Source organism: Canis lupus, chromosome 23 (assembly GCF_003254725.2).
Source record: "Canis lupus dingo isolate Sandy chromosome 23, ASM325472v2, whole genome shotgun sequence".
In the NCBI taxonomy this organism is placed as follows: Eukaryota; Metazoa; Chordata; class Mammalia; order Carnivora; family Canidae; genus Canis; species Canis lupus.
The window spans coordinates 39,543,006-39,560,683 of record NC_064265.1 but is presented as its reverse complement, the minus strand read 5'-3'; the positions used below and the strand labels follow the sequence as shown (position 1 = coordinate 39,560,683).

Genomic DNA, 17,678 nt, shown 5'->3' with positions numbered 1-17,678 from the left:
CAGGGGTTGAGCATCTGTCCTTGGCTCAGTGCATGATCCTGGGATCCTGGGATCAAGTCCCATATCAGGGTCCCCACAGAGATCCTCCCTCCCCCCCTCTGCCTATGTTTCTGTCTGTCTCTGTCTCTCTCATGAATAAATAATCTTAAAAAAAGCAATTTAATCTGAGTTATAAAGAGATAAAAGTCATGGTGGTCATGCACGGACAGCAAGAAGCCAATTTTTAATTCTTAAATGAAGCTCCTTCTCTCTCTGGGCAAACCATCAATGTTTATTAAAATACACTTGTATACTGCTTTGCAGCTACAGTCTTACTATACATTACCCTATCTGTCCAGTAAACTTACAATAGAGTCAAAGAGGAAATTCTGAGTTTCCTTGATGTGAACACTGTCTCATAGACGTTAATTTGTCTAGGGTAAAAACTGGTAACTAGTAAGAGATTGAGACTCTCCTTCTCAGAAACATCTAAGTATACATTTTTAATTGTTTCCTCACTTTTTAATTGCCTTTTCTCAAATGACTTAAGAGAAACATTATATTGTTAAGTGTAAGATTCCTATTTATTATGGTTTGAATAACAGCAAGTGACTTTTTTTTTTTTTTTTTTTTTTTTAGAGAGAGAGAGAGAGTGTGCATGAGAGGGGTGGGGAATGGGGAAGATCAGAGGGAGAGGGAGAAGTAGACTCCCCACTGAGCATGGAGCCCAACACAGAGCTTGATCCCAGAACTCCCATATCATGACTTGAGCAGAATGCAGACACTTAACCAAATGAATCACCCAGGCGCTCCAAGATAGAATCTTAAGTAGGCTCCACAACAGCATGGAGCCCATTGTGGAGCTTGATCTCATGACCCTGAGAGCATGACCGGAGCTGAAATCAAGTCAGATGCTTAACCAACTGAGCACCCTGCAAATGACTTTTTTTTTTTTTTAAGATTTTACTTATTTGAGAGGGGAGGAGGGGCAGGGAGGGAGGGAGAGGGACAAGCAGACTCTATGCAGAGCGTGGACCCCAGAGCAGGGCTCAATCCCAGGACTGCAAGATCATGACCTGAGCCAAAATCAAGAGTTGGCCACTCAACCACCTGAGACACCCACGCACCCTGCAAATGACTTTTTAAAAGAATAATTGATCCTCAAAACTTCATCACATCTAAGAGTGAAACAATTATCATTAACTAGTTCCATTAAGGGCACAATCTGCTTGTAACTCAACTCTTAGCTTATCCTACTTTTCCAAACACTTGAAAATAAATGGTCTGAAAATCATTACATAAAATGACCACAAAAAATATATATAGTGTCCCAGTAAAAGTGAGAAAATCAAAGAAACTCAACCCATGGTATTACTATAAAAATATAGGCATTGATTTAAAATAAACTCTAAAAGGTTGATTTTTAAAGTTGCTGATGACAGCTAAAAACACAAGCTTTTAAAGCAAATCTCAGAAAATATATAATTTGGGCTGGGTGTGTTTTTCTCACCACTCCCTCCCCACCAACTCAGTATTACTGATTATTCAAAAAATGGAAAGACAACCTCCATAAACATCCTTGGAATGCTGCAAGTATAATGAAGTAATTTAGGTAACTAAAAAAAAAAAAAAAAAATGGATGAAGACATATTACAGGAAACTAAAATAAATAAGAGTACAAAAAAAATTAGAGTCCACTTAATGACATTGGAGGGCCATTAACTTTCAGATTAAAATGAAATACTGAAAGATCATTGCTTTTGTAGTCCTGTCTTCATCTAACAGCCTATAAGACTTCTTTCAATATTTACTTAAACATGTGATACACATAGAAAACGAAAAGCTAAAATTAACAAAACACCATGCCTAACTGTTGAGCTTAGTTTTTAATGTCCCCTTACAAGGGAGACTTTTTTACGAATATATATTCTTAGAACTTAGAGTACAGGACAAGGCCTACAGTTTCAACAATATCTGTGGGATTAAAAAAAGGTGAAAGTAAACAAAATTTTAAAGGCTGGTAGATTCCCTAGAGAAAAGATATTTGTAAACTCATTATGAGAACAGTATTGTGGGAACAGTAATCTTACTATATAGATCTAAGAGAAGTCAAAGGGAAAAAGATCTTACTCCTTTATGAGATTTTGTTTTCAAACCTTTTTCATGTCTCTTCTGAACCCTGACTTCCACTTCTTGACCTTGTCTGTATCTCACTTGGGATTGCACTCTCATTGCACTCATAAATCTCCTCCAGTAATTTATAGCAATTGAGGAAATGCATATGAATGTGTTTACAATTATATATACATATTCTTTCCTTAAACTATAACTTCTGATTCTCAAGAGCTGCAACATGGTATATAGTAGAAAGAATATTGAAGTCAATCAGAAAATCACTGTTGAGACCCAGGTCTGCCACTATTTTTGTGATCATGGGCAAGTAACTTTTCAAAAGAAAAAGAACTAAAATAGGGATGCCTAGGTGGCTCAGTGGTTGAGGATCTGCCTCTGGCTCAGGGCGTGATCCCAGGTCCCGCAAATGAGTCCCCTTTTCAGGCTCCCTACGAGGACCCTGCTTCTCCCTCTATGTCTCTGCCTCTCTATGTCTCTCATGAATAAATAAAATTTTTAGAAAAAAAAAAAAAACGAGAATACTCTTACTCAAAATTTAGACATGTAGTTAACTTTGTATAAAGTATATAACCCAGTATAGAATAGGTACTTTTGTTTTTTCCACACATTAAAACAAAGTACACACTAAAGTGGATGAAGTTATCTAAGATCTTATTGTTTAGTTGTTCGAATCTGTTTCCAGTTTTAAAGTTGATTTGTTCGAATCAGGATACAAAGGTGACATTTCCATTTATTCTGTATGTTAAGATTCTTTTAATGTGAAATTTGTTAAACAAAACCAAGTCACTTATCCTGCAGAATTACCCATGTTCTAGATTTTGTTGACTGTAGGTCCATGCTATCTTTTAACACTTTTCCTTGTGTTATAGATCTCCTATTAATAGATCTAGGGGCTTGATCTGATTTTTTTTTTCCTTTTCTTGCCAATTTTTTTTTCTCCTTTTCTTGTGGTGCTGGATACTTTTCTTTGAGTCACAGTATAAGGCACATCATTAAGATTGACCAGTGTGTTCAGGTCTTGTCATCTTCATCTATCCATACAAAGTTCCTCATTAGCTTTTCAATTAATGGCTTCAGTAGCAACTGATGAACATTGTCTAGCTCTCCTTTTATTAGGAATTATGAAATGGTGATATTCTAATACTCCTTCTGCATTTAACTGTTATAATTCTATATATTTTATGAATTCTTCTGGTGAATTATTTGATTACCCTGGGGTAAGGCAGGATGAATGCTTCTTTGTCTCCAAGTTACCAGTTAGTTTGCACACTAACCCCTTAATATCCTTCCAAAGGTGAATGGATTGGTTTGTCTTTGTTTGCTGTTAGTATTTTGAATGCATAATTTACATATTTACAATGTTTTGGTCCATTTTAGTTATTATCCTTATTGATCATCAAATTAAATCCCTGTATATAGCCAGCAGGATCTTGAGTTTTTGAGAAAAGACAGTGGTATTTGAGAATTTTCCTGCTTTGGTGATGCTGAGGTATTACTGTTAATTTTTAGATGTAAAATGGTAATGTGATTTTGTTGGAAGAGAAATGTATATCTCTGAATCAAATAACATTTCAGATTTGCTCAAAATAACCTGGGGTCAAGTAAGTTGGGACATAGATGAAAGAAGTTTGGCCACATGTTTGCTAACTTTTGAAGTTAGTATAACCATAGTTAACTATTGTTCCTTACATTATTCTCCTGTATACATTTGAAAAATCCCATGTTTTATTTTATAACTCCCATTTCAGCAGTAAAAGTTATCTATTACAGAAAAGAGTCTACTACAGAAAAACAGAAGAAAACACACAAACTTTAAGTCCAGCACACTACCAACTGGATAGTTTCTGAAAATGGTATCATAATACATGCAAAAGGAAAAAAACAACTTATCTACACAACCTCACTTTCCATTCAAAAACATTTGGATATTTGAAGTTAAGAGATAGTCTGAAAAGTGTGATTCTTAAAGTATTCTTTATTAAGATCATTAAAAGTTGTAGAAACAACTTTATATTATAAAGGCACAGGGAGACAGTTCTGATAAAATATTCAAATTAAACAGTAACTTACAGTACAAAAGACAATTTTAATGCACATACAAACCCCAAATGTCTGATTCAAAAATATTTTACTGTGTCTATTAATGGGCAATGATTAAAAATATAAATTGCTGCTGTATAATAAATATCTGATAGTGAACATCTTGATAGCAAAGTGAACAAAATATTTATTGCTTTTCACGTACATATTTTTCCCTGTAATTTAAAATTCCTAATTCTTTTACTATCTTCTCAACTTTTTCCAAGGATAAAAGAAATTCCACATAATCTCATGGGGGAAATGGTAGTTTTAAGAACTACCTCCAGTAGCAATCACTGCTGGCAGTATTTTCTCACTTCCTTTTCTGCAATCACAATCACTTTTCCAAAGTAAGATAAAGGTTTGCTAAGCCGCATAAAGACAACCCTCTGTGACTGGCATTCTAAAGTTTGTAATGAACACTTATCAAATATAAAAGGTGCTCTGTTTTGAAAATGTGTATTTTATTTGAAGTTCTGAGTAATGGTGAATGACAAATAATTTTACCTGCTCCCCTCAAAAATTTCTGAAGTTGTAAAAAGTCAGCTTTAGTAAAATTTCTAGGACTTAAGTGTTTCTTTGAGGGCTAGTTGATACCTGTAATATATGGATGTATAGAAATTAACATAATGCAATCTATTTTATAATGGAGAGACCTTACTTTTCTCCTCCCAGTTTTATACTGGGGTTAACAGTATTCATTTCATCATGCTTTTTTGTAGCAACCCAGTTATAGATGGTACAAGTAGAATTTCTATCACAACAGTAAAATAACATGAATGTACCACACTAACTCAATGCTATCTCAACTTAAATACCTACATTGAAGTATTTGATAATCATTGTAAAGTTACTTAACCATATGTCATGTTCAGACAGTGTGTAGCAGCTAGTAATGTGCCTGGCACAGAGTTGATGCTCAATAAATAGTTGCTGAATGAATGAAACAGAAAAGAAAAACTTGGCTTTGGTTGTGCATATTTTAATCACTTTCTGATTTAGAATAAAGTCAGTTTAGAACTAGATACTGCGTACTATACCAAATTTTGCCATAAGTTAAAGCAGTAACTAAAAAAAAAGTTATCACCTATGTTAGTGATAGTCAATTTATATACTGTAACTTTTTAAAATAGCCCACAAATTTCACATAGTTGTTAATTTTTATCCAAGTATTTAAATTTGATGTTTTGATGCTTAACAATGGGGTAATGAAGACCAGGCTGGGCAGACTGGCTAAACTATGCTTTTGAATAAAAATTACTAGTCCATCAATAAATAAAAAGTTATGATGCCCAAATAAACTCAAATGATGACTATACTGTGTTAATTTCTGTTACTACCAATGAATATAAAGTAGGATATCTTGAAGTCACATATGCTTGGAAGCAGTAGCTTACCTTTGCAACATAAAATAACCAGTAAGATGTGAATGTAATAATGACATAGTATTGGAAGTGTGACAGTAAGAATATGTAGGTGATCAATTTTAAAGTCTAACCGTGACACTAGATCTAACATTTCTTTGGCATATGCATTGGACTATATTGGACTAGTTAGCATTTAAAAAATACTGTTGTTTTTTTTCTCAATCAAAATTAACATAAAGGTGTAGATTGCTAGTATACTCTTCTTAAAGCCTTTTAAAGGACAAGATGACATTTTGTAACATATGCCAAACTTCCGTGTTTAGTGTACACTTATAGGCATAGAGGGATGTAACTGTTAAATAACCTTGAATGATTTCATGCAATGGTGAAACCACAGAAAGTGGGGAGAAAAGTATTTACATAATAAAATATTCAGCTCTCTGAAAATACAGTAAACCTGGGAATCTTGCCCTACCAGGAAATGTGTACCGCATAGCACTGAACAAAAGCTAGTTCAAATTTAAATAAACACCTAGAATAACCTGAATGTGTGAAATTTAATAAAAAACATAAAAATGGGGGGAAAAATACCTACACATCAGAAGGAAAAAGTGGCCTATAAAACAGGCCAATCTAACTTGACATTCAAAGTAAATGCAAGAGATTCACAAAATCATGATAGTAATGCAAACTAAGTCAAATACCAAGTACCCTTTGATACACAAGCCAATGTAACTATCAGACTCATTTCCAATAGCTTCACAATATTTAATAATCCACTCAGGCATTCAAGGGAGCAAAGCAGTCAATGATAGCTCAAGTCTCCAAAGTGTAAGAACAAACTTATTTGCAGAAGCATCATGTGATTTTTGAAGTAATGTCTTATTTTGATGTTAACATAAGATATCAGTGCAAGGTTTATCATTCTCTGAATGTATTACTTCCAAATTTCATTTTTCCAGATAGTTTTTGGTGGTTTAGTTTTAGCCAGTGCTATTTAAATGGAGAAAAGAAAAGTTCACCATAGACTACCTCACATTGTTACTCAATTGTGCTAGGTATTCACGCAGTTCTTTTGCAGCCTGGAATCTGCCATAGCGCTTCTTTGGGTTGGCACACTCGTCCAGCAAGGCCTCTAGACGGCCATCTTTGGCAATTTCACTTGGTGGATCATGAAGAAGTCCTCCAGAAGTGCCACGCCAGGTGGCATGTCTGGATAAGAGGTTCTGACAAACAGCGTAGTAATTGTGGTCCACAGTTGCACGAGCACAAAGAATTTCTTTTGAAAATGATAAGCAAGCCTCCTTATCACAGTCATCAAATTTGCTTTCGTACCACACATCCCAGTTTTCAGGTTTATCTGTAAAAGGGGGAAAAGCAGAAAGAGAAAAATACATTTTAAGAGAGTTTCCATTCCTTCCCAAAATATTTTACTAATTAACAGAGTAGTATTTGTTCCTAAAATTGTATTATAATTTTAAATACTGAAATTTATTGATTTATATATAAACATGGGAATTCATCAATGCCAGAGCAAAAATCAGAAGAGGTCTCTAACTATTGAAGGGTTCAGTCTAGATGGAAACTTTCTATCACATAGAGAAAGTGCCACACAGAGAAGCAGGACGCAATGCTTCAAGAATACAGAGAAGCAGTACTTCTGCCTGGCACTGAAGAAAGCTGTGTAGAAAACATGTGATTTAGGTCTTTACTAAGCAAATGTGAAAATAAATGAGGGAAAACTGTATTTTGGGCCCAGTATAGTTTGTGCAAAGGCATACACTTAAGGGTTTGTTCAGCTGATTCAGGAGACAGTAATAAGTTCATGGAGGCTAACCTGTGAGACAGCTACCTGGGGAGATGGTACAGATGAGGCTACGAAGAGATGATTATAACAACCTGTAGTCCAGGAAAAAAAGCCAAATTGTAGAAACACAGGAGTTTAGTTTTGAGTAAAGTTTAAGGTTCTAATTGGATGGCAAGGTAGATACTATTTACATACTAGTATTAATATTTTATATATAAATAGAGAGTAAATATAAAGTAGCTATGAGGTATTCAGGTGGGTATATCACATATGCAACTAGAAATAGACTTGAAACTTAGAGGACTTAAAAAAAGAAACTTAGAGGACTTTGAAGTCAGAGGTACAGTACACATATTTAGAACACATCAACATACAGGTGCTTAATGGAGCCAAGAGAAGAGCTGTATTATATTGGAAAGCATGTTCAAAGCAAATGAAAAAAACAAAGACAGGGCAGACCCTTGGAACTTAAGGGGTTGGCAGAGGAAAGATAAGTGAAAAACATTCATTCAGCAAGTAACTATTTGCCTACTCTATAGCAGGCAAGGGTATATACTGGTAAAGAAAATAAATAGATGGTTTCTGCCCTCACCAGCTTACAATCAACTATGTGAAACAGACATTAAATAAATAGATAAACAAATAATGGGAAATGCTACAAAGGAAACAAACCTTTTTATAGTAGAAAGGTTATGAAAGAAACAACCCTCTAGCATTAGATATACTGGTCAAATGTAACATTTAAGCTAAGGTTCAAAGGACAAGTAGTTAGCTGTATACAGAAGAAAGAGGAAGCATTTTTTAAATTTATTTTTATTTTATTTAAATTCAATTAATTAACATATAATGTAATATTGGTTTCAGAGGTAGAGGTCAGTGATTCATCAGTCTTAAAGAATACCCAGTGCTCATTTCATCATGTGCCCTCCTTAATCCCATCACCCAGTAACCCATCCCCCACCTCCTCCCCTCCAAGGAACTTCAGTTTGTTTCCTATGGTTAAGAGTCTCTTATAGTTTGTCTCCCTCTCTGATTTCGCCTTGTTTATTTTTTCAAAACTCTTTCTCTATGATCGTCTGTTTTATTTCTCAAATTCCACATTTGAGTGAGATCATACGATAATTGTCTTCTCTGACTGATTTATTTTGCTTAGGATAATATCCAATAGCTCCATTCACATGGTGAGATGAGGCATTTTAGGCAGAGGAAACAGTATATAGAAAAGCCCAGAAGCAAAAAGGTTCATTCAAGAAACCAAAAGGCCACTGTAGCTAAAGCATCAAGGGCAGTAGACAGTGGAGTATTAAAACTGAAGCAGATTGGGCCCTGATTAAGAATTTTTTTCCTGGGGATCCCTGGGTGGCTCAGTGGTTTAGTGCCCGTCTTCGGCCCAGGGCGTGATCCTGGAGTTCCATGATAGAATCCCACATCAGGCTCCCTGCATGGAGCCTGCTTCTCCCTCTGCCTGTGTCTCTGCCTCTCTCTGTCTCTCATGAATAAATAAATAAAATCTTAAAAAAAAATTTTTTTTCCTTTCTTTCTCTTTAAGGTTCCTTTTAAATATTAGAGAGTATTAGTCTACTTTTGTTTGAAACATTCACATTCAAATGTTACAAAACATAAAAAATTCGTTCACCCTAAGCATTTTGTAATTTAAGTATAATTAAGATACAATATTATGTTAGTTTCAGGTGTACAACATATTGATTTGCCAATTCTATACATTATTCAACGCTCACTATGATGCTGTCAACTGTCACCACACGTTACTACATAATTGACTATATTTCCCATGCTGCACTTTTCTTCTTTTGACTTACTTTGTAACTTTAAATTTATATACCTTTATCCCCTTTATCTATTTTGCCCATCTCCCCTCTGACAACCATCAATTTGTTCTCTGTATTTAAGTGTCTGGGTTTTTTGTTTGTTTTTTCCTTTATTTTTTTATATTCCACATAAGTGAAATCATAGTATTTGCCTTTCTCTTTGTGACTTATTTCACTTAGTGTAATACCTTCTAAGTCAATCCATGTCATTGCAAATGGCAAGATCTCATCCTTTTTTATGGCTAAACTTTCATTTTGTGTATGTATGTGCGTGTATATCATATGTATATGTGTGTGTGTGTATCATGCGTGTATACACACACATATACCCATCACTCCCTCTTTATCCATTCACCTTGAATTCCTTCCGTATCTAGGCTATTGTAAATAATGGTATAGCAAACACAGGGGTGCATTTATCTTCTCAAATTAATGTTATTGTTTTCTTTGGATAAATACACAGTAGTGGAATTACTGGATCATATGGAATTTCTATTTAATTTTTTGAGGAACCTCCATACTATCTATTTTCCACAGTGGTTGCACCAATTTATATTCACATCAGCAATGCATGATGGTTCTCTTTTCTCCACATCATTGCCAACAGTTGTTAATTGTCTTTTAGATACTAACCCTTCTGACTAGTGTGAGGTATTATCTCACTGTGGTTTTGATCTGTATTTCCCTGATGATTAGTGATGCTGAACATCTTTTCATGTGTCTGTTGGCCAGCTGTATGTCTTCTTTGGAAAAATGTTTAATTGAATTCTCTGCTCATTTTTTGATAAGATTACTTGTTTTTGTGGTGTTGATAGAATGTAAATAGGAGCTTGATTTTTACTTAAAGAATAATGGGAAGTTAACCCTACCATGAGACACTTGGAAAGAATTGGTGAGAGTTAAAGTAGCACTGGGGCAATGTTCACTGTATGAATATACTGGTGTGGCTGTGTTCATCCAAGATAAGGAATTAGTTGGTATAAAATTGTGACATATTATTCCAAGAATGTCTGCATAAAAAAAGTTACAAGAAATTATTTTTTTCAAAGAATTTTTTTTTTTAATTTAGTCAGGAGAGACACAGTGAAAGAGAGAGAGAGAGAGAAAGAGAGGCAGAGACATAGGCTGAGGGAGAAGCAGACTCCATGCAAGGAGCCCAATGTGGGACTCAATCCCAGATTCGGGGATCACACCCTGGGCCAAAGGTAGACACTTAAGTGCTGAGCCACCTAGGTATCCCAAGAAATTATTTATACAAACACATTTCAGTGTTTGTAAATTTGTAAAGTTTTGAAAATTTTAAAAGTTTAGGCAAGTTGCACAACTTTGTAAGTACACTAAAAACCACTGAACTGTACATTTTCAAAAAGAAAAGAATGGTATAGGGCAGCCCCGGTAGCGCAGTGGTTTAGTGCCGCCTAAGCCTGGGGTGTGATCCTGGAGACCGGGGATCGAGTCCTACATCGGGTTCCCTGCATGGAGCCTGCTTCTCCCTCTGCCTGTGTCTCTGCCTCTCTCTCTCTCTCTCTCTGAATAAATAAACAAAAATATTTGTATAAAAAAAAAGAAAAGAAAAGAATGGTATAAGTTACTGCAACATTCACAAATGTAGGAAGAAGTGGAGAATAAAACACTCCAGCAGGGTGTTTACTCCCTGTAGGAGGATCTATGTGGCAAGTCAAGAAATAATAGTTTCGTGAATATGGAATCAGAACAAGATACTGGGAAAAATCAAGTATTTAACAGGATCAAGGTAAGATCATGCCACATCTAAGCGTCAACATAATAAAATGCTGTTGTTGCTTTCACTACATTCCCCAGGTGCCACACATTTTTGGACTGGGTTCATCAAAAGATCCTTATATGACAGGGGAGAAGATTAAAAATATAAGACCCTCACACCATAAAACAACTACCTTTCAGTTTCTTTTATTAAGTAGATTAATTATAGAGTTACAGGCTTTGTCCCTGGCACTTTAAAATTCCTGTGCCATTTAATTTTCAAAAAACTACAGAGAGTCTGCCCACCTATACCTACCATACAAGCTCACAAACCAATGGAGAGCTAAGTTTGGGAAAGATGTAATATCAAACCAAAGTTAGGGGTCTGCAGTGCTAGAAATTATATAAATGGTTAAAAGAAAAAAAAAATCACCACAGGAACCCCAGAAAACAATGCACAGAACATCACTGTAGTGACCCCACAGAAAAATAAGACCTCCATGAGAGCATAACAGTTTCTCTGGTAGTCTGTAACTAAATAAAAACCTAATTCTTCATTATACTCCTAAACTACAGAATGTAGATTAGATTGTAAGAAAAAGATGTGCACATACACACACATAGACACAAAGTATATCTGTGTCTGTTTATATCCAAAGGATATTTTATGAAACATGGAGAAACTGATTAGGAGTACAAATGTAATAAACTGGTATGCATTTACTGATACTGGTCAACTAAAACAATGAGGCAAGGCTTCCATCTAAGAAGGAAATTAAAAGTTTGTTTCATATAAATATAAACTTTGACATAAAAAATGTATACAAGAAGCAAATATAAGTTATGTACTTACTTTGTCTAATTAACCTTTTGTCAGCAACCAAAACATTTTCAGCATCCACAATGATTACCTTCCCATCTCTAGGACCAACTGCAAAATTGTCAAAGCTGACATCCAGGAGGTAGAGTGCAAATTCAAAGTCATTGTTTGTAAGTTGCTCTGCTATTTCCATTAATTGCCAAGCGAGGTCAACTCGTTTCTCCCATGGTGCATTAAAGTAACTCCACAGTTCTTCTCCAACATAATTTACAGCCACCATTCTTCCACAAGCTCCAAGATATTTTGCAAATGGCCAACCTTCATCAGATGGAAAACTCTACAAAAGAATTACCTTAATATTATAAGAGATTCAGATGAAAATATTTTAGGTCTACCCCAGATCCTCTCAGCAGACATTGTTACTAGGTATATGCTTGGATGTTCTGTTATATTCAGGAGCTGAAAAGAGATAAACTTGATTTCTTTTCTAATTCTACCATTACTAGGGAGGGACCTGAAAAAACTTAAATAGGTAACTTTACATTATAAAGCTAAAACAGAATAAATAAGTCTTGCTTATCAAATTGCAGAACCAAACTGATAAACATATAAGGCACCTTCCTTATTACCAAATCTAGAAATATTTACATTTTCTTGTATCTTTTTGACTTAAGTACAGTCAACCATCCTTACTTTTGAATGAACAGCACTGCAGGCCTATTAGTCAGCAAGTATTTACCAGGCACCATGCACTGTGCTATGCTGGCAATTAAGAGTGAACAAAACAGAGGGTCTCTAAAATACAAATTTTTGAAGAGAAGACAGATACTAAGCAAATAATTTTGAGTATAAGCAGTGTTAGTTACTAAGAGTAGTATAGGCCCTAAGAGAGCATTTATTTATTTATTTATTTATTTATTTATTTATTTATTTTTAAACAGAATTATTTTTTAATTTTTTATTTTTTTATTTATGATAGTCACACACACACACACACACACACACACACACACACACACAGAGGGAGAGAGAGGCAGAGACATAGGCAGAGGGAGAAGCAGGCTCCATGCACCGGGAGCCCGACGTGGGATTCGATCCCGGGTCTCCAGGATCGCGCCCTGGGCCAAAGGCAGGCGCTAAACTGCTGCGCCACCCAGGGATCCCCCTAAGAGAGCATTTAATAGAGACTTTACCTAGCCAGCCCACAAGCAGGCAGGGGTACAATTTACAGAGAGATTCAAAGAAGTGTTTCTTAAGGTACACCCAAAGGTTGGTTAAGAGCAATCTGATATCCTATTGATGCAACCTGCACTCTACGTACCTTTCCCAAGTCAGTCTCGTTTCCCTTTCTACTGCCACTATATTTTCTGTTCACCTTTAGTTCAATTTCAAAATTATTTATTCGCTTAATCTTAGCAAGGTTTCCTAATGGATTTTATAAACACTGGGAAATTAATATCCTAAAACAAAAGTCTTTTGTGTTGATGAACAAGTCACTTTAAACTTAAAAGTAAGGCTTTATCTAAGATCTTTCCAGTGCTAAAATGACCACCTACAAAATAAGCACTGTGGTGCAAAAGGATGGGAAGTAATGTTTTAAACTTCTTGGAAAATAACATGACTACATGAAGTATAGAAGAAGCCTAGCACCTTTCCTTAAGTTGGGGGGAAAAAAAATTACAAGATGATATTTACACAAACACTGTAACAGAAACAAAGCAAGACACTGCAGAATATAAATATAGATTACTTCAATTGCTAAAAATTGAACAATCTACATACATTTAAAGAGCTAGCGATGAGGCTCTTCTTATGAAAATAAGTAATATTAACTTTACCTTGAACGTTCATAAAATTGAAAAAAAGTCAGTAATATCCTTAATATTTTTATCAACTATAAAACAAAACGTTCTTAGAACTAAACTTGATCCGTAATTACCTATTTTCATTTGTGCTTCCTTTCAACTATGACTATTAAGGCATAGTAACTATAACTTGTTTCTTTAGATGTGTAACTTTCTAAAGATTTTATGTATTTATTCATAAGACACACACACACACACACACACACACAGAGATAGGCAGAGACACAGGCAGAGGAAGAAGCAGGCTCCCTGCAGGGAGCCCGGTGCAGGACTTGATTCCAGAACTCCAGGACCAAACCCTGAGCCAAAGGCAGACCGCTCAACCACTGAGCCACCCAGGCATCCCCGTATATGCAACTTTCTTTTAAATTTTAATATCTGCAGTTTTGTGATAAAACACTAATTATGTAAATTAAAAATTTAGATATGATAGTATGAATCTTTAAATATAGTAAGTGAATTGAGTCCATCTTAATTCAAAGGCAACATCCGATTCTTTAGCAAGAAGGAAGAGGGAAACACATTTCTCATCTTATACATGAGAATTTTTTTTTTTTTTTTTTTTACTTCCTTGGGTACTGGGAAAAGTGAGATTGCTCATGTCCAATGTAAACTGCAAAAAACTGTCTGCTAACCAGGTTATTTTCAACTTTTTCTCTCAATTTTAAAATGCTTCCTTGACCTTGAAAATCTACACAAATTGCAAAAGATTTAACTCTTTCCCATTAGTATTCATGTACAAAGTCCCTGACGTAAAAAAAAAGGGGGGGGAGGGAAGACTAAAAATTGGTAATATATGAAAATGAAATTGTATAGTTTTGTCCCACAAAAAAGTAAAACAAAATTCCTCCATACATTATTGGTATATTATTCACATGCCATACTGTAAAACAGATACAAACATATCTTTGTGAAAATAAAATGGTCTTTGACAACAGGAGAAAAGGGAACCCTGCCAACATCTGCACATGTACAAATGCCTCCTTGTTTTTGGAGCCTTTCCAACTGGCAAATGACAGTCAAATATACACTTCATTACCCAAGTCCCTAATAGGAGAAGATAAAATATATGAACAAATGTCACATTGAGCAATTTTGTATTCATACAGTGATTTCTGACAATGTTAACTGAAATCCTGTTATGCCTCATTGTAAGAGCACTACAATTCTTTCATATAGCTTGTTACCTAATCTTTTGGAAGAACTTTAATAAATGAATCCACATTACTACTAGCTCAGATGACAAACATTTTTATTGTATAATCAAAATAGTCAGATTTCATTAATGATTAAGGAATTGTATTGAATACACTGTAGTACAAAGAAAATGCTCAAAGGAAGCCGAAACATAATTTTTATTTAAAACAATTCTGGCTTAGAACCAAATTATCATAGTCAAGCAGAGTTTGAGAGTTAAAATGTTAAGATGTAACAACATGGATTTGTTAAATATATCGAGCAATGAGAAACCTAACTTCTTACTTTTTGATTATCAAACTCTCAAAGGGCAAAATAAAATCCAGTGTAGCTGGAATAAGAATTTATTGCTGAGATCCACAGTTTTTATTTTAAAACAAATCTTAAAATCAGATTTTCAAATTGCCTACAACAGGCACGTGGTCTTCATAAAATGTGTGTATTTTAAGGAGTTATTTACAACTGAGAAAATATGTAAAATACTTTTCATTTGAAGGAAGGAGTCTTTAAACTTGGAATGGTTTAAATTCTAACTGGACTGGAGGCTCTTGAATTATCTGTCCAGGGCTTTAAATCAGGTGGAATGTACATCGAGGTGTAATATGTAAAGTTTTTAAAAGTAAATTATTAGTTTAAAATTCTACGGAGTTATAAAATAGTTATAAAACTATGTATTTCCTTCCATCACTGTATTTTTTTAATTAAATTGGTGAGCACCCAAAGACAACTTCTATGATTATAACTACCAATGTAAAAATTAAAAATGGAAACTTAAGATTAACACTCTCAACTGGTAAGATCTTATGATCCATTAAATGTCTCTTGTTATGAAATCTAAGATAAATCAGTATGTCCCTTTATCTCTCTCTCTTTTTTTGGTAACAGAAAACTGCAAGCTACCTCTTGGATACCATAAAACTCAATACTAATAACAGTATTACAAGCAGTGACAGTAGCTTAAAGCCAAAGTTTCAGAAATAAGTAAACAAAACCACTAAGGTCATTTTCCATTTTAAAAGAAAATGAAATCAAGGTGACAAAATGCACATACTTGATATTAAAATAACGATTAGGAAATTTAGGTATTTTATATTCTTTATGGTATATAACATTTTATAAAATTTGATATTTAAAAGACAACAGAATATACAGGGAAATAATGAACTTGAAATCACAAGGGGAGCTTGAAGGTCCACCTTCACTATGCATCTCATAAATGTGACTGTGGCAAAGCCAAAACTTCTTAGAGTTTTAGTCTCTTCCTCTGTAAAACTGGAATATTTGTACCACCATATATATTCATCAAGGCAATCCAAGAGCCAAAGGAAAAAAAGAGTATGAAGTGTACTTTGCAGATTATACTACCTTATAAAGAATTGCTTACCAAAACATATTATCCTTCCTATTTAAATAAGAAGTCCAGGTATTCATCAGGTTATGCTTATTTTCATATTACATACTAAAAGTCAGCTACAAACAATGAACAGCTTCCAAATATAGTCAAGAACCACCAAATTAGAAAAGCATCACCACTATCCTCTAGCAGTTTCTAATTTACAATGAAATATATAAATTAGCTACCAAACTTTAAGAAGGCTTACTGCTATGAAAAATGTATAGGGCATCCACAAGCACCAAAAATACAAAAAAAAATTAAACCTTGATACCATGTATACACATAAACTTAGCATTGTAATTTGATTTTCATTTATATGAAAATAAATTCTAAATGCTGAAGTAATCTATCATCTATTTATTGATCAAAACCATCATGTTAGGTTATGTGATTCATAACGGGGATATGAAATCTAAGAATTCTTGAGTTGGAAGTACATGAGTTGTAAATCAAGTTCAATCTTACAAGCACAGTTTAAATGATTTGCCTAAAGTCATACAGATAAAAGAGGTAAAGTCAGGCTAGCTAATACAACCCCTCAATCCACTATCTTCATGTTTCAGAAGTTTCCAAATTTTGGAAAAGTTAATAGTGCATATATTGCATACTCATGTTATGGAGAGTCTGGGAAATATTATGTTGTGAATATAATGTAAGCTTATACATCCTAAATGGGATAAAGTACATAAAAATCTCATGTGCTTTTATATTTTTTTAATTTGACAACCCCTATTTTTTACAGGTTTTTAAGTCTGGAATTGCAATTAAGGGATTGGAGGTTAACCCACATTTCACTGACTGCTTACGCAGCTAGAGTAAGAGAGAGTGTCACTGTAGAATGAAGAGAATACAAGTTTTGTATAAAAAAATTCTAGATCTACCCTAACACCATCATGAAATGCTAAGTAAACAGTTGTAAATAAACAGTCCCTACTCTCAGGAAGCTTTTTTAACTTGAGTTGGGAGAAAGGTTACTAAATACACATAAATTATAAATTACAGATTTATTACAAATTATAAGTAGAGTATGGTGAAAAAGAAACATAGGGATCTATTTCAGATTGATAAAGGGCAGCCTAAGAAAGTGCTACTTAGGCTGAGATCAAAAGGATGAGTATAATATTAGACAGACTGGGGAGGGGGCAGTAAGAATGTCCTAGGCATAGCAGAGTCAGAAACAGTATTCTCAGTACTGAAAAAAAGGCCAAAGCAGCTTCAGAAAAATGGATGAGGAAATGGCTTGAGGTAACAGTTAATAAGGGGAGGTAGGGATCAGATCATGTTGGGACTTAGAGAATGAAACTCAAAACTCCACAACATGGTTGATGTGCTTTGAAAAATAAAAACCCCAAAGCAACCAAAAAAAAATAAAAAAATAAAAAAATCTTTAACATTCAGAAACATTGTACATACTGGAATTTAACAAATATCCTGTGATATATAATGCTCTTCTTAAAACAAGGTTTTTACAATACCACAATACC

General features: G+C 34.4%; 1 protein-coding gene across 3 annotated transcripts in view; it reads right to left on the bottom strand.

Annotated features, from left to right (window-relative positions):
• Window positions 1-4,067: 4,067 nt before the first annotated feature.
• DIPK2A (divergent protein kinase domain 2A) overlaps window positions 4,068-17,678 on the bottom strand; it is a 30,597-nt gene continuing 16,986 nt past the window's right edge. For all 3 annotated transcript variants that reach the window (XM_035704901.2, XM_025449164.3, XM_025449165.3), the window contains exons 2-3: window positions 11,770-12,073; window positions 4,068-6,918 (exon numbers count right to left, since the gene is read on the bottom strand). In XM_035704901.2, coding sequence (XP_035560794.1) covers window positions 6,587-6,918; window positions 11,770-12,016 — 579 coding nt within the window. In that variant the 5' untranslated portion in view covers window positions 12,017-12,073 and the 3' untranslated portion in view covers window positions 4,068-6,586. The remainder of the gene's footprint in view (window positions 6,919-11,769; window positions 12,074-17,678) is intronic.